At 40.8% G+C, this 14,751-nt stretch overlaps 1 protein-coding gene across 1 annotated transcript in view; it reads right to left on the reverse strand.

The window, feature by feature from the left end:
* Positions 1-4,561: 4,561 nt before the first annotated feature.
* The window catches only part of arhgef17 (Rho guanine nucleotide exchange factor (GEF) 17), a 64,865-nt gene continuing 54,675 nt past the window's right edge, over positions 4,562-14,751 (reverse strand). The window contains exons 6-25 of the mRNA XM_026191408.1: positions 14,637-14,729; positions 14,352-14,528; positions 14,161-14,211; positions 13,938-14,047; positions 13,715-13,800; positions 13,425-13,543; positions 12,953-13,160; positions 12,714-12,787; positions 12,541-12,624; positions 12,320-12,423; positions 11,080-11,195; positions 10,868-10,987; positions 10,516-10,783; positions 10,320-10,406; positions 10,093-10,160; positions 9,753-9,901; positions 9,408-9,582; positions 9,147-9,242; positions 8,504-8,686; positions 4,562-7,615 (exon numbers count right to left, since the gene is read on the reverse strand). Coding sequence (XP_026047193.1) covers positions 7,407-7,615; positions 8,504-8,686; positions 9,147-9,242; positions 9,408-9,582; positions 9,753-9,901; positions 10,093-10,160; positions 10,320-10,406; positions 10,516-10,783; positions 10,868-10,987; positions 11,080-11,195; positions 12,320-12,423; positions 12,541-12,624; positions 12,714-12,787; positions 12,953-13,160; positions 13,425-13,543; positions 13,715-13,800; positions 13,938-14,047; positions 14,161-14,211; positions 14,352-14,528; positions 14,637-14,729 — 2,577 coding nt within the window. The 3' untranslated portion in view covers positions 4,562-7,406. The remainder of the gene's footprint in view (positions 7,616-8,503; positions 8,687-9,146; positions 9,243-9,407; positions 9,583-9,752; positions 9,902-10,092; positions 10,161-10,319; positions 10,407-10,515; positions 10,784-10,867; positions 10,988-11,079; positions 11,196-12,319; positions 12,424-12,540; positions 12,625-12,713; positions 12,788-12,952; positions 13,161-13,424; positions 13,544-13,714; positions 13,801-13,937; positions 14,048-14,160; positions 14,212-14,351; positions 14,529-14,636; positions 14,730-14,751) is intronic.

The following is a 14,751-nucleotide window of genomic DNA, read 5'->3' on the forward strand; positions in this document are numbered from 1 at the left end:
TACCACATTATTATTGTAATCCTCTGGTTCTATAAATAAATTCAGGCTAAGTAATATTAAAAGGGACCTATTATGCTCATTTTCAGATTTTCTTGGATTCTCCTGGAGTCGTTTTGAATGATTCACGGTTCAAAATAGTAGCAGAGCCACTAAGTGTAAAAGTGTCTTATGAAAAGCAAATATGCTTGAAACCTTCATTTTTGTGGTGCATTAAATACATAAAACTGGAGCCCAGCAGTGACCAAGTGTTTTTGTTTCTTTTTTTACTGTCTGCATGTTTTCTTCCCAGCAACTGGCCCCTCCACCCACCCCTTGATGTGGATGTGCATGTGCATATATCTTTCTAGTTTTATGAAGTGAGGGCTTCAGTGCAGTGCAGGCCCTCAGCATACATAAGTGTATAATGTGTTTTAACATGACAAGGACAAGGCCTAACTTCTTGTTAGTGATCATGATTGACTTCAGCTGGTAGTTTCTCTTTTCTGTCATGAAAGTAATTTGTTTGACAGCAGTTATTGGCCTGACAAACTCTCAGAATAATGGGACAGTCCAAGAAACTCTGAAGATCTAAGAAGCAGAATTGTAGATTTACAAGTTCAGAAGGTCTCTTGGAGCCATTTCTAAACACCTGCAGATTCCAAGATTACTATTCCGAATAATCGTATTCGGATGTGTTGCCTCTTTGCCAGAATCTGGAAGAAGACCCAAACTGTCACTGTCAGATGAGAGGAAGTTGGTTAGGACTTTCAGGAAACAACCCAGGAACCTGACACCAACATCTCTTTCCACAGAGAACCCTGTTTTACCTCACCATGGACGGAGAGGGTGTCAACCAAGAAAGAAGCTACTGCTCCAAAAGGAGTACTAACTCCAAATTCTTCAACTTCTCATTTGAAAGTTGGACACAGTTGGGTGTTCCAACAGGACATTGACCCGAAACACACATCAAAACTGGTTTTGGAGTGGTTAAAGCAGGCTAAGATTAAGCTTTTGGAGTGACCTCATTGACCTCAACCCTATTGAAAGTTTGACCACACATAAAAGCCGTGTCTTTGCCAGGTATTGAAACAATTTAAAGAATTCTGCCAAGAAGAGTGGTGAAATATCCAACCAGCATTATGCCAGAAACTTGTTGATGGCTACTAAAAGTGTCTGGTCGAGATACAACTTAGTAAAGGACATTTAACCAAATATTAGTGGGGGTGTTTTGTATATATAATATATATAATATAATTTTGACTCTGTGCTACTTAGAGAAAATCCAAAAATAAATTCAAGGAATCATTAAAAGCCCAAAATTACCACAAATTGATGCCCAGTGGGTGTAAACGTCTGATCACAACTGTATATGACAGAAATAAAGGAAAATCCTAATAAAGGTAATGTTTATTTATTTTGTTCAAGAGTTTCTCTACACCAATCAGCCACAACATTAAAAACACTTCTAGGTGAAGTGATTAACACTGATCACAATATCTATAATTCCAGGCACTCTTGGGTGTACACATACACGCTTCTTGCTTTTTTCAAATACTGTAATACAGTATTGTTTCATCTGATATTAGCGATGAAGTAGATTTCCATCGTCTGACTGCTTGGACTATTGAGTTGGTGTCAGGCAATGACTCACAATATTTCTCAGTAATGCTGGGGAAGCACAGACAAATCTCTGTGCTGACTCCTTCAGTCATCATACAGATCCTCACTGTTTAGTACATTTGAATACTCTGTGGAGACGCTGCAACGTGTGCAAGTCGTCATTAAGTAGGGAGGGACAAGTGGATTTGTGTGTGTGCTCTAAATGTCCCGCATTCAATTATACTGCAGGACTATCATATCACAATACACATCATTGTAGGTCAGTGGGTTAAAAGGCAGTTGAGTAGCAATAGCCTGCTGAAAATCACAGGGGTTACTTTGTTTGTCGTCATGAGGCAGTGAGGGTAAGCTCAGTATCATTCATGAATGTGAGAAACAAAGAAGAAACAAAGGGATATTCGAATTTGTCATCTTATTAACGTGTACGTATGTACAATTATTTTGTTGTGTATATGAACTTTTTGACTTACTTTTTAACATCGTGCTATGGGCAGTCTATGAAAATTAAGGAAATTAGCCTGTTTTTCAATTAATATAATCGGACATAGTGAGTGTTTTGGTAGCAACTGTACAGTACTGAACATAGTAACTTGTGTTCTGTACTGTTGAAGAATATTGGCCAGAATTATTTTTTTCACCAATTTGCACTATATCATAGTTTCAATAGAAAAACTCCACTAATTTAATGTCTGTGAGCAAAAGAAACAAACACTGGTATTCTGCTCGTTTTATCTACTTTCCTATCAAACATAGGAGAAAACTTCAAAAAGTGCAATTTGGATAAACATCCAAGAATCACATCACCATGTTAGTCAAAAACTACCTTATTGAAAAACACCTCAGTCCACGTAAAAATACTAAATTCAGTGCTTATCAAGAGCATGCTGAAAAAATAGATGGCGATTTGGAAAATGAGAAACCGCGAAACAATAACAGCGCAAACAAAGGTATTTTTCTTTTTAAATATACATTTTCATTTACTTAAACATTTAAGTGTTGACAAAACGGCAAACTACATTAAAATGAAGCTACCGAAATACCCGTGTACGGATGGACAGAGCCTCATAATGAGGCTCTAAACATCTGAGCACTTAATTTGTCCAACATTTTCGGGGTGTGATAATCATGGTGACAGTGTAGGATAAAGTGAATAAATCTCAAGTCACGAAGGCGTAGACTGGTCTGCAACCATCTAACAGCCACGGATCCTGAGGGCAAAATGAGTATCCCCAACTACTTGCGGGTTGTTGGTGGAGGTTGATGGCAGCTGCTGGGACAAAAATTGATCAAGTCCCAGTCACAGAGGCTTACAGACCAATCAACCCTGACAACTACCTGTCGCTAGGCAAAAAAATGTGTATTCCCCAGTCAGTTGGCAAAAACCACCCTGTGGTTGCTTTGGTCACTAGCATATTCCTGCAGTAATTTAACTGGAACTGACAGACTTGTCTGCAAAAAGATTTGCCTTGCAAGTAAAAAGTTGCATCATTTGAAAAGTTGTACTTATTAAATAGGCAATTAGTATTTGCAGAGAAATGTGAAAAACTACAGGCATCTGTGTCAATTCGCTAGCAACCAAAGCAATCGCTAGGAAGATTTAGTGAAGCACCTTCTTTGCAGCTGATTTCATTTCATCCACCACTTGCCAGCAGCATCCAGAAACCAGTCGGGAAATACACACTTTTCCTTCCAACCAGCTCTTGTATGATGTCTAATGCACCGCACAACTCTTGAGCAATGTGCACACATGACTACACATACTTTGTTGTAAAGTGCAAGCTTTCTGAAAACGAGCACAAACTGGAGCCAGTGAACTGATTTAATTACAAAGAGGAAACCACAGTGACAAAACAAGGACAGCTACGTACAGGAAGCAACTCTGATTCATCACCACAGCTGCAACATGTCCAACAGAGTTACGACCAGGCGGCAGTGCAAAACTGCAGCTTCTTATTTATTAACTTTTATTTTTACCTTCCTGGTCACATCTGTAACAAGGCAAACATCAGCATGTTCTGGAGTGAAAACATGAATATCTGTCAGAGGTCGTCTTGCCTTCTTTTTTTGTAAGATCTATGACAGTTATAACTTAAACATGACTGACAGCGCATGCCAGAGGGGAAGGGGAGAAAAATACAAACAGGAAAAACAAACCTTACACAAATATATAAAAATATGCCATTAGATTCATATCAACACTTGAGGACCATGGGTGCACTATTTACAGAAAAAAGGCAGTATGTACCAATATTTACAACAATAAAGACTCGGTTCACAAATGGGCATGAGGAGGTTTACATACATGTTGCTGATAGTTACAGTGATGGCGGGATTTTGATTATTTTTACTTCATATTTAAGACGTTAAGAAAGGTTGTGTGTGAAGGAGTTCAGTTTCATTTTCACTGGGTTAAAATGTTCCTGCTGAAAATGTGATTATTCAATCATTTATACATGTGTGACTACTGAGGCAGTGTAAAAGTATACTGTTAAGGCGGAAGAAAACCTAAGTTTATGAAAAAGCTGTATTCAAACTTGCTGACCATGACCAAACTCTTTTCTTCAGAGGCTTGTTTCTGTCACACAAAACTAAAAGCCAGGTAGATCTCATTTAAAATTTTAAGCTATTATATCAAAGTTCAGGTTATCTCAAACCTTCGAAATTACGCAGCTCAAAATTTTGACTTACAGACTCCATATCTCGAAATTTAAACTTTTGAGTAACTGTTTGTTTGTCTGTTTTTGTTTTTCTCAGTGGCAGAAACAGGCTTCCGTACTTTAAAGCTTAGGAAAATAAGTAATTACGTTAGACCCCACACCATGAAAATATAGCACAGACAGCGCACAGATGTTTTTTCACTGTTGACCAATATGGCTACTAACTCCTTTTCTGCAGGGATTTTTGATGCTCTCAAGCCAGCAAAAATACACAAAATTTTATCTCGGGCAGTTCTTCACACAGACACACTGACATTAATCAGTTCTGTTGAACATTAAAAAAATAATAATAAATGTCTGCTACCTCAAAGTTAGCGGAAACTGAAAATTTTAAACCGTTACCTTCTATTTTTCTTGTGAGAGTTACTTAAGTGTACCATAAACCATGACACCAGGATCACATTATATGGTAAAAAGTTAAAACCATAATCATGGGAAACAGTGAAGTCGCTATGAGCTGAAAAAAACAAGAAAAAGTTAGCTAGTTAACCGCTAAGCTCGCTGCTTTATTTTTTCCATTTTTTATAAACCGACATAAATTCCAACACACTTTGTTTGGTATTAGCTTTCCTCAAAAACACTGGTAGATGTTTTTTTTAAGATAGCTTTTTCTTAATTTTTGTTCTCATAAACACACAAGATTTATATAAATCTTTTTTAGCTAATTCTCGACAAGAAACCGAATAAGTATGCATCCCAAAATGTTTAGCTAGTCGTTTAATTTTTGCTAACAGGCTACGTGAACTTTTCTTCAACAGAGGAACCAGAAAAAAAGCTCTTTTTTGAAAATGCTTTCCAACTGGATAACAGAGCACTTAAGTAGCACTTTTTTACACTTTAACAGAGGCTCGCTTTCTAGTTAGCAGCTATCACAAAGGCCAGCTAATCCTCATAGCTGTTAGCCTATCTCTCACAGTGGATCCTCATGTATGGATGTGGGAAAAGCTGAGGAGAAGTGCCCAGATGGCTGGTAAGGTGCAATGCAGTATTTGTTAGGCTTGGAGGGATCAAAGACAATCTCAGATTAACCCCAAAGCCTGGCTGGCGAGCGTGTGTGTGTGTGCAAGCTGTAGTCATGATTTTCTTCCACTGCTATAAGATGAGGCAGAGCTGACTTTTCACCGTCACTGTGCATGTGTAAGTGAAATGGCTTAACCTTTATCTCTCTGAAGGCACGTGCAGTTGCTCAGCATTTGTCCTTATCATCCTTATTACAAGCATCTGGTTCTCCGGCAGCTACTGCTACCTGTCTGTGTGATGTGGTGTGTTTGAGGTGTATCCATACATTTTAGCGCTACATGTCCTGTAAAGAAAGTGCCACAATACACACAGTGGAGCTGGAAAAGAATGTAGGCATATTCTAGAAGTTGGCACTCAATCGTATGGAAGCTTGTTTGTGACATTGACAGAGCTACGTCGAAATTTTGAGGTATTTAGTTATTATTAGGTAATACATCTCGAAATTTCAAGTTTTTTCTGAGTAAGTCGAAATTTCAAGCCACGCAACTCGAAATTTCAGGATAATAAATCAAAATTTCGACGTGCTAACTCAAAAATTTTCTTAAAGATGGCTGCGGAAACAAACTTCCATACATTACGAGGTTGAGTGGCTGTGTTTTCAGTCTGCCTAAAAGCTGCTCTGAGATGCAGCGCAAAGGGAAATAATGCAAAACAGTGCAAGAACCCAGTCTTGTGAATCGTACCGAACCATGACCGGACTGTATCCCTACACCCCTCGTGTGCAGATCTGTCTCCTGGTAATCAGTTTTGTTAACCGAGCCTCCTCGTTATTAAACTTGAAAAGAAAAGTGGAAGCTACATCTTCTATAAATTAAGTGCTGTAAAAGGCGGTGCTAAAAATCAAAACCATAAATACTGTACATAACTATCTTCATCTGCTACCACAGCCTATCGTCATCTTTAAAGATCACCTATCTCTCCTCGTGACAGAACGCTCCAAACACTGAAAATTTCACGGCAAAAGAAATCTTTTCAGATCCCTTAGTGTCAACACATTAGCACACAAAAGGCTTTGGCATAGTCGCGTTAAGAAGGAATGTCTTCAATCTACTTTTTTTTTTCCTCTACCAGTAGTGGGACACTGCTTCATCTACACTTCTGTCATCTTAAACAAAAAATCAATATGTGAAGAAGAAAAAAAGATAAACGTTGATGTGATTTTCTACAGAGAACACACGTGCTTTTCACAAATCTCTTGACTCACTGAGTGAAGGCCGTGCATGAATGTATGGGAGTATATGTGTTCAGTCTTGTTACATACCTCTACTGCCACATATTGCACATAAATGATGCTTACTCTCCCTAAACAGGAGGAAAGATGATGTTAGCAGTAACATGTATTATCGATGGCAGTGGAATTGATGTTTGTCCTTCACTTCCTTATAAGATCAGACATTTAAAACTTCGATATGCTTAAAATCTCGCTGAAAAAACAAGGGCATATTCATTATTCCAAATATCCATCAAACTACAGTCTGTGTTAATATCTTTCACTTTTGTTGATTTTTTTTATAATCATTTATAGATCGCTGGGAGGCGTTTTATGTGAAGCTCAAGTTAAGATGAAGTGTTTCGTTCCAAAAAAACATAATTTCAAAGGACAAGCTCATGCTTCACCTGATTCATGCCAGAGTTTTTCATAAATGTCCGCTTTCAGCCTCGTGTGCAGAGACTCTGCAGAATCCAAGTCGACTTTTCTTGTTTGTCATTCTCATTTTGAACATATGTCCATCTGTGATAGTTCAAGTCCCCCTTCTCTGTGTCTTTCTGGCTCCTTCAGTCTAAACACCTTTTTTTTGCCGATAATACTCGGCCGATGCCACAAACCGAAAAAGCACACACAGACATGCACATCATCAGAAACATTAACACAAGAAAACTGGATTTGAAGTGATCGTACTCATTAGGAAGTCCGGGGAGTCGACAGCCACGTTACGCACATAGAGACCAGCGGACCGAGCAGAAGAACGCAACAGCAACACCGAAAAGTGAGGAGTGATGGGAGCTTGTGCGCTGATTTCAGCCAGAGGGAGGCTGGGTCAGGTCGGTAGAACTAACAGTTCGATTGTCTCAAACCCTCCAAAGCAAAAGGTGGTTGGTACTGTCATCCCGTCCCACTGTTTCACTGCTATTAGTCAGTCTGAAGTCCTCGTAACCATCGCCACCGGAAATGACTAGATGGTTGGTTTTCGGAGGGATGTGCGCAGAAGCTCGGCGGCGTGCGGAGTCGCGCCTCTGGAGACTTCCATCAACTGTGCTGCTGTTTTGGGACTGATTGCCTAAAAGTTGAACATAAATGAATGAAGTTGGAATATTTCTGGAGCAAAATAGAAAAGATATGTACGAACCTAAAAGTCATTCTACACAAATGTTCAGTTTTGGGTCTGCAAGATGTCTTAAAATTGATCTCTTAAGATAAATTTAAGCTTATTTAAGACATTTAAACTAAATTATCACGTAACTTGTTGACTTCATGTGCTCACAAAAATGATAGCATAATGCTTTTAAAAAAATCTTTTTTATACATTTAACTAAAGAAGCATGCAATAGTCATCAAGTAAGTAATGGTCCGTAAGTAACGGTCTGCTGTTACAAATCCATAAAGAAGGTAAAACCAGTGACATGAAATTTTTATGGTTTTTACAAAATGGCATTAAACCTCAGGGGCATTAAATCACATCTACGTGATTTTTAACTCATTAAATTACAGTTTGCCATTTAATAATTCTTTTTTCCCCTCTTACAATTCCCTAACAGTAAAATATGTCATACCAGCAACTTCAACTAAAAGCTTCTTATGAAATTATGAGATAAAACAGACAAATTCTGACAAAAGAAGAGAGACAATGGACCTACTGTGAGGAATTGATTGTGATATATACACCTTATTGGATTTGAAGCACACAAAACACAGTGCTTGTCCACTTTACCTGACTGTGGGGATGAGCACTTTTGTAGTGTTTAGGTTTTTGATTGATTAATTTTAAATATATATACATTTGATTTAAAAAGAAATGTATGGCTAAGAAAGGTGTAATTATTCAAATAATATAATATTTTAATTTAACAAAGAAATAAATTAGAGAATGACCCTTACTACATCAGTGATATGTACTAGTTAGAAATTTTTTTGATAATAAATGTCAAAAAAAGGAAGCAGCACTAACCTGTGGGGTCACTTGTATTAGGAGGGAAGTTCATGTCAAACCCTTCTGGTAGTTCGACTGACGTCAGGAACCGGACGTGGCCCGTGTGTCCGTGGGCTGAGCCCATTGGCACCAGGGGAAATTTCAGAGTCCCGGCCACAGTTCCTGAGCTCACTGCTGGGATCACCAGCGTAAGAACCACCCCTGGAACAAAACAGAAGCTCATAGTGAGCTATTTGAGCCACACATGGTGGCGATCGTGGCTCAAGAGTTGGCAGTTCGTCTTGTAATCGGAAGATTGCCAGTTTGAGCCCCGTCACCGACAGTCTCGGTCATTGTGTCCTTGGGCCTGTTGGGCCCTTGCCTTGGGCAAGATACTTCACCCATTGCCTACAGAGGGCCCGGTGGCGCCAGTGCCTCGCCTCTGTCAGTGCGCCCCAGGGCAGCTGTGGCTACACTGTAGCTTGCCATCACAAGTGTGTGAATGGGTGGATGACTGAATGTAGTGTAAAGCGCTTTGGGGTCCATAGGGACTAAGTAAAGCGCTATACAAATACAGGCCATTTACACATACAAAAAACAATGTCAAATCGCACTCTAATCTTGATTTAATAGCAAATTCAAGTTAAAAATCTGGTTAATCCATTTAAACATGTTTTCTTACCTGCGCTGGTGCCAATCCACAGCAGATCCTTACATGCTAGCAGAGCTGTGATTCTCAGACAGGCGGCCTTGTGCTGTCTGATGATCGCATCTGCACCTGAACAGGGACCAAACAAAGTCAGATTAATAACAGACAGTGGTCACCGTTAAAGTTTAAAAATGACAAACACTTTCTTTCCACTAGTTTGAAAAAGGAAAATGTTATAAAAAGAACTATAATACTACAAAACAACTAAAACACATAAAAAGTCTTTCTGCATACCTGCAAGCATCTTGTGCACAGCTGGTGCCACGTCGACCTCTGTCAGGCTCTCCCAGGTCTGAGCGTGGTATAGTTTGACCTGCGCACTGCCCTGCAACGCCAGCCACACACCCTGACTGTACGCCACCATGCATGTCACGCACCGACTGCTGTCAGTGCCCACCTGGAACCAGTGCTGGGAGGAACAAAGAGAGAGACGGGGGTAAACTTTCTTCCGCGCCAGTGCTCCTGCTTGTCAGTCTCGTCAGCCTGGCCTTTTATTCCGATGTGAATCTAAAGCCTCCAGATTCTGACCTACAAAGCCGATCTTTCTCTGCTTCCCTCTCATCTAATCTTTCCACCTACCTCTTGTACTAGTGTAGATGTGTTGATGATAAGGACTCTGTTCTGTGAGCCACACCACAGCTTCCCTCCTACGGGAACCATTTTGGTGACAGGACTTGTAGGTGTACCCAGAACTAATGTTTGAGAAGACTGAGGGTCCCAGAAACTACCTGCAAATCCAGATCAACAGTAACAGAGTTTACTAAAGATCCAGGCCAGGATGGTGAAGTGAGGATGCAAGACAGAAGTGGAATGATGCTGTGATCGGGGACAAATAAAAGTGCTGCATGCCAAAAGCAACACTACAGCGTTTTCTTTTTCAGCCATTGCTTACTCCAATCACGTGCACAGTTGACCTTACCTGCTTCTCTCTGGTAAACAATCACCTCTCCATTTGCTAAGGACACAAACACTTTGTTGTCCAAATACCTGAAGTAAGAAAAAAGGAAGGATGTAAAAAGGAAAAATGAAAGGAGGTAAAGTAAAAGCAGGGTTTAGATAGTATCCAATAAGATCTAGCATTCCTGACCTTTGAAATTTGTTTTTGAATAATTCTCTATTACTTTAAAGTTAGCTAGGCAGACTCACAGTATACAGAGGATGGAAGCCGAGTGCTGCATCTTCATGCTGTTTTTACGGTTTCGGATGTTGTCTGAGGACTGGTACACGTGGATGCTAACAAAGGCAGCAACATAGGAAATTAGGTGAAAGCAGTACACCAACAAACAAACAAAGATAGCTTATTAAAATCGCTTGAGTACACAGGTCCAGTAATTCCACACACCATCCATCCTCCGTTCCCAACCACACTGAGCTCTGGTAGGCCTCTGGGTCTATACTGAGCAGATCCTCCAGACTCGCCCGGGTAAAAGATCCGCGAGACGATCGGCGCATGGCACGGCCATCCATCGGACTCTCTGCGTGGACGCGGCTTACGCCACCGACCCCCAGCATCCCTTGAGAGCCATATGAGCTCGGCACTGGGAACTCCTGCTCCTCCTCACTGCTGGTGGTCTCTGTAGCCATGTCCTTGGAGCCTGGACCCTCGTCATCTTTGGGGTGAAGATGAGATTTGAAGGAATGGTAGAGACCGTGAGGGTGTAAATAAAGTGTGTGTGACCGAAGTGTTTACTCACTGCCGTAGCTGGACGATATGGTGGAGTGACTGGCCTGACTCTGTAGGGTTGAAGAGGGACTGGGGGAGTCTTCGTCATCTGTGTCGTCACTGTCAAACGGAACAAGCTCCGCCCCTGGTCCTGGATACAATCAATGCATTTTCACAAATTTCACAAAAGACCTTACGCAAGAAGAACATGAAGTGATATAATTTAGAAAGCCACTAACTCACCTGTGGGTTGCTCTGTTAATTCTGGAGTTGACTGAGAAATGGATATGAGGAGCTGCTGCTGGGTGTGACCAGCTGCCACAGAGGTAGGTGCAAGAGGAGGCTCTGATCCACGCTCCCTGGGAAGTCAAGAGCGATTAGTTAAGATAAAGTCAGGAACAGACAGTAGCTGTCGTTAGATGCACACTTGATCTTGTTTGTTTGGGTTTTTTACTGAGATTAAAGATTTTGTGGGGTCTAATATCGACTGGTATTTAAATTCTTCAACAGATTTAATGGAGCAGTATATAGGCTACTGTGCAAAGGTCCTGGGAAATAGAAGGTACTTGAAGGGATAGATGGAAACACAGCGTAGCAAGCAAAAACAGAGTTTGTACAATAAGCTTGAAAGTCAGTATTTGATAATATTTAAACTGCATTTATTCTTTAACACAGCCTGAACTCTCTCAAGTAAGGTTTTTTGTAATGTCTTTGAGTAGTCTTCAGGAATATTTCTCCAGGCATCTTCAAAGCTCTTCTTTGGATGTTGGTTGCCTTTTTGTTCTGTTCTATGTCTCTGTGCCTCAATAATGCAAAGGTCCAGGTGCTGGGGAGGCCAATCCATGACTGTGTGGATTGTGTGTACTTTCTATTCAGGTATGCTTATACTATATTGGCAATGTGTTTGGGATCACTGTCATGCAGAAAAATGAACCTGTTACCAATGAGAAGCTTTCCAGGTGGTACTGCATGGTGGATCAAACCTGACAGTACTTTTGTGTTCATAATTCACAGATAGCTGTAGACACTGAATGTTGCACGTCTCCCCTCTTGATTTGAAGTCTTAAGACCTGTTGCCACTGATTTTCAGACCAGGTCTTGTGTAATTACATGAAGAATACCTCAGCCTTTCCTCCGTGTTTCCCTTTCTTAAGGATGGTTTCTTGACAGCCACCCATCCCCTGAGACTATTTCTGATGATGCTTCAGTGAACAGTAGATGGATCAACTTTTTTAATGATCATTAAAAGGTAATACTATATGGCTGACTTTTAGCCCAGTTTATATGGTTAAAAAGAAACAACAATAACTTTCTTTTTTGTAGAAAAACAAATCAGTGAAATTGGAAAAAACTTTTCATTAAAGACCTTCATCAGATTTATTCTTTTCTAAATCAGACACAACCTGTCTATCTGTGCACTCAGTCACATCCGTGCATGTGTGTGTGTGTGTGTGTGTGCGTGTGTGCGCGTGTGTGTACTGACCTTCCCTTAAGTCCTGGTACTGCAGCAATGCAGATAATCCTGGCTGAGCAGACAGCGATACACGCCTCCACTGTGGGCTCATCTTTGATGTTCAGCAGACAAACCTGCAAAGGAAACATCAGCATCAGTCTACAAAATCCAAATTATGTTGTTTTTTGTTGTGTTTGTTTCTTCCTCTTTGATTGGAGAACATGGCATAATCGCATCCAATCTCTTCTCACCTGTCCCACGTATCCGTCACTGTTACACACCCACACTTCACATCCGCTGTCTAGACAGCTGTGGCTGGGAGAGGCGCATGAAAACTGGAGACAAACAGCAAAGTAATGAGTTCTTCTGTTCTGTGGATAAAAAAAAGGGCAGCTTCACAGAAAATGCTTCCCACTGCTCTCACCTGCATTCCACTGCGGGTCTTCATAATGGGAATGGCCTTCAGGAACTCTGGGTCCCACTGGTCCTTATTCATCGCTAAACACACGTGACACAAAAAGAATTAGCCATATTTAGATCGAAGTAAGAGCATTTTTTTTTTAAAGAAAGTCAAGCAAGACATGAAATCACCCACATGCTTTAGCTCCTGAACTAGTGGAGAAAATAATACTGTATCTCACTCTAAAACTTTTTTCGACTTACCTAATTTTTTCTTGGCCTCCTCAAAGGCCTGCTCGAAGCTGGAGCGAGCGTCGGGTGTAGCAAACTCAAAAATGAAGCTTGTCTCTGCAGAAGCAGTGGTCAACTCCAGCTTCGTGGGCAGGAAGGTCATACTGAAGGCCAACGACTGTTTATCCGACAGCTCCCTGTGCACCGAGGCCATCAGATCCTTTATTACCTCGTCTAGGGGCTGAAAGAAAAGGAAAAAAGGGTAGAATTGAGTTTCAAAGTGCCACGCACACTCAGCTGTAAACACAACGCAAACGCACAAAAGTGGACGAAAGAGAGAAAAGATGAAACGCTCAATAAAGTTTTTTCTTTATGTCTGTAACAACCTGTATATAACTGAATATTTCAAAGAGGAGACTAGAAGAAGTTTCCATGTGTCCAAGAAAAGTAGATGTGCAAAGAGAGAGAACGATGGAGTTTTTTGTCACTGCATCTTTCACAGCACCTGGTGTGGGAGGCTGAGGGTCTCAGACAGTTTGCTGATCTGACCCAGCGTGCTGAGATCCTCATCTAACCGGCCAATCATCTTCTGGATACTGTCCTTATTTGTTGCCTGCGTGGAGCCTGGAAAAGGGTGAAAAATAAACAGCAAAAGCAAATTCCACATTACTTCTCCAGGTGATTTTATATAACAAAGTACCAAACAACAAAATTATTTTGGTTCTTTGTGTGTTTTTCGGTGGTAGATATGACTTATAGATCCATGTTCTACACAAACTGCAGCATAAGTCTTACTTTTCACCACCTCCACATCCTCCAGGGGAAGTTTCCACAAAAACTTGTATTTACTTGAAGTATCAATCACGCTGGCAGCAGAGTATCTGAGGAGGGATGAAGGGAAAAACAGGAAAGATGTAATTGAGAAAAAAAAAGTGAACATCTGGTGTACATATTGTTTAACACCAGGGGGCAGTATGGTTTAGAAACTGTGCTCTGATGGCCTGTGTGCATTACATACAGGCTCATGGAGCTGCGTCTTAATGAGCCAGACTTCCTCTTGAGAGTGGTGCAGATGATCAGATCACTGAAGAGGAAGAGGGAACGATCCTTCTTTCCACCCACTGTCTTCTACAGAGAGACAGGAACACAAGTACAGGGTTAGAAAAATGTAACCTTCACAAGAGGATCACACCTTATAATATAATACAGCTTTATAATATAATTCCAGGAGTGTTTCTTACCGCCTCCATGACTATTTCTTGTCTCAAGAACTTCCTCTGGGGGTTTAGAATCTGAGACAAACATACATATAAGGAAGTTATTGTTTTACTTTATTGTTTTTATTATCTATGCTGGGTGAAAGCGGCTTTAGAAAAAAACATAACGCTCAGACAACAAAGCTCAAATCAGCAGAGGTAAGCAAATGTCTCACGTGCTCGACTCCTTCTATGTGTGCCTCAATCTCCTGGATGACCCTGGCTTCCCTCTCTGCCTCCTCAGCAGAGCGTCTTCCTTTATTGATCTTCTCCGCCAGTCGTTTAATGTCCCTCTGGGCGTCCAGTAAGTACGGGTGGTCTGGGTGATCCTCTGGAGTGTGCTTGAGCAAATCCTTGAACAAACAACAGCACATTCATCTCTGTTTAAGTGGGCTTTCCATCACTAAACAGTCTGAGTTACTTTCACAGCAGGCTCATAGTTCGATTTTTAAATCACTCACCTTAACTAGCAGCTCGTATCGAGGAATCCTCTGCACCGGCTTGATCATCAGATCACCCAGAGCCTGCTTCTCCTTGTTTTCACGCATGTTTTGCTGTTAGATTAAAAGAAGGGGG

Source organism: Astatotilapia calliptera, chromosome 14, assembly GCF_900246225.1.
Source record: "Astatotilapia calliptera chromosome 14, fAstCal1.2, whole genome shotgun sequence".
Lineage (NCBI taxonomy): Eukaryota > Metazoa > Chordata > Actinopteri > Cichliformes > Cichlidae > Astatotilapia > Astatotilapia calliptera.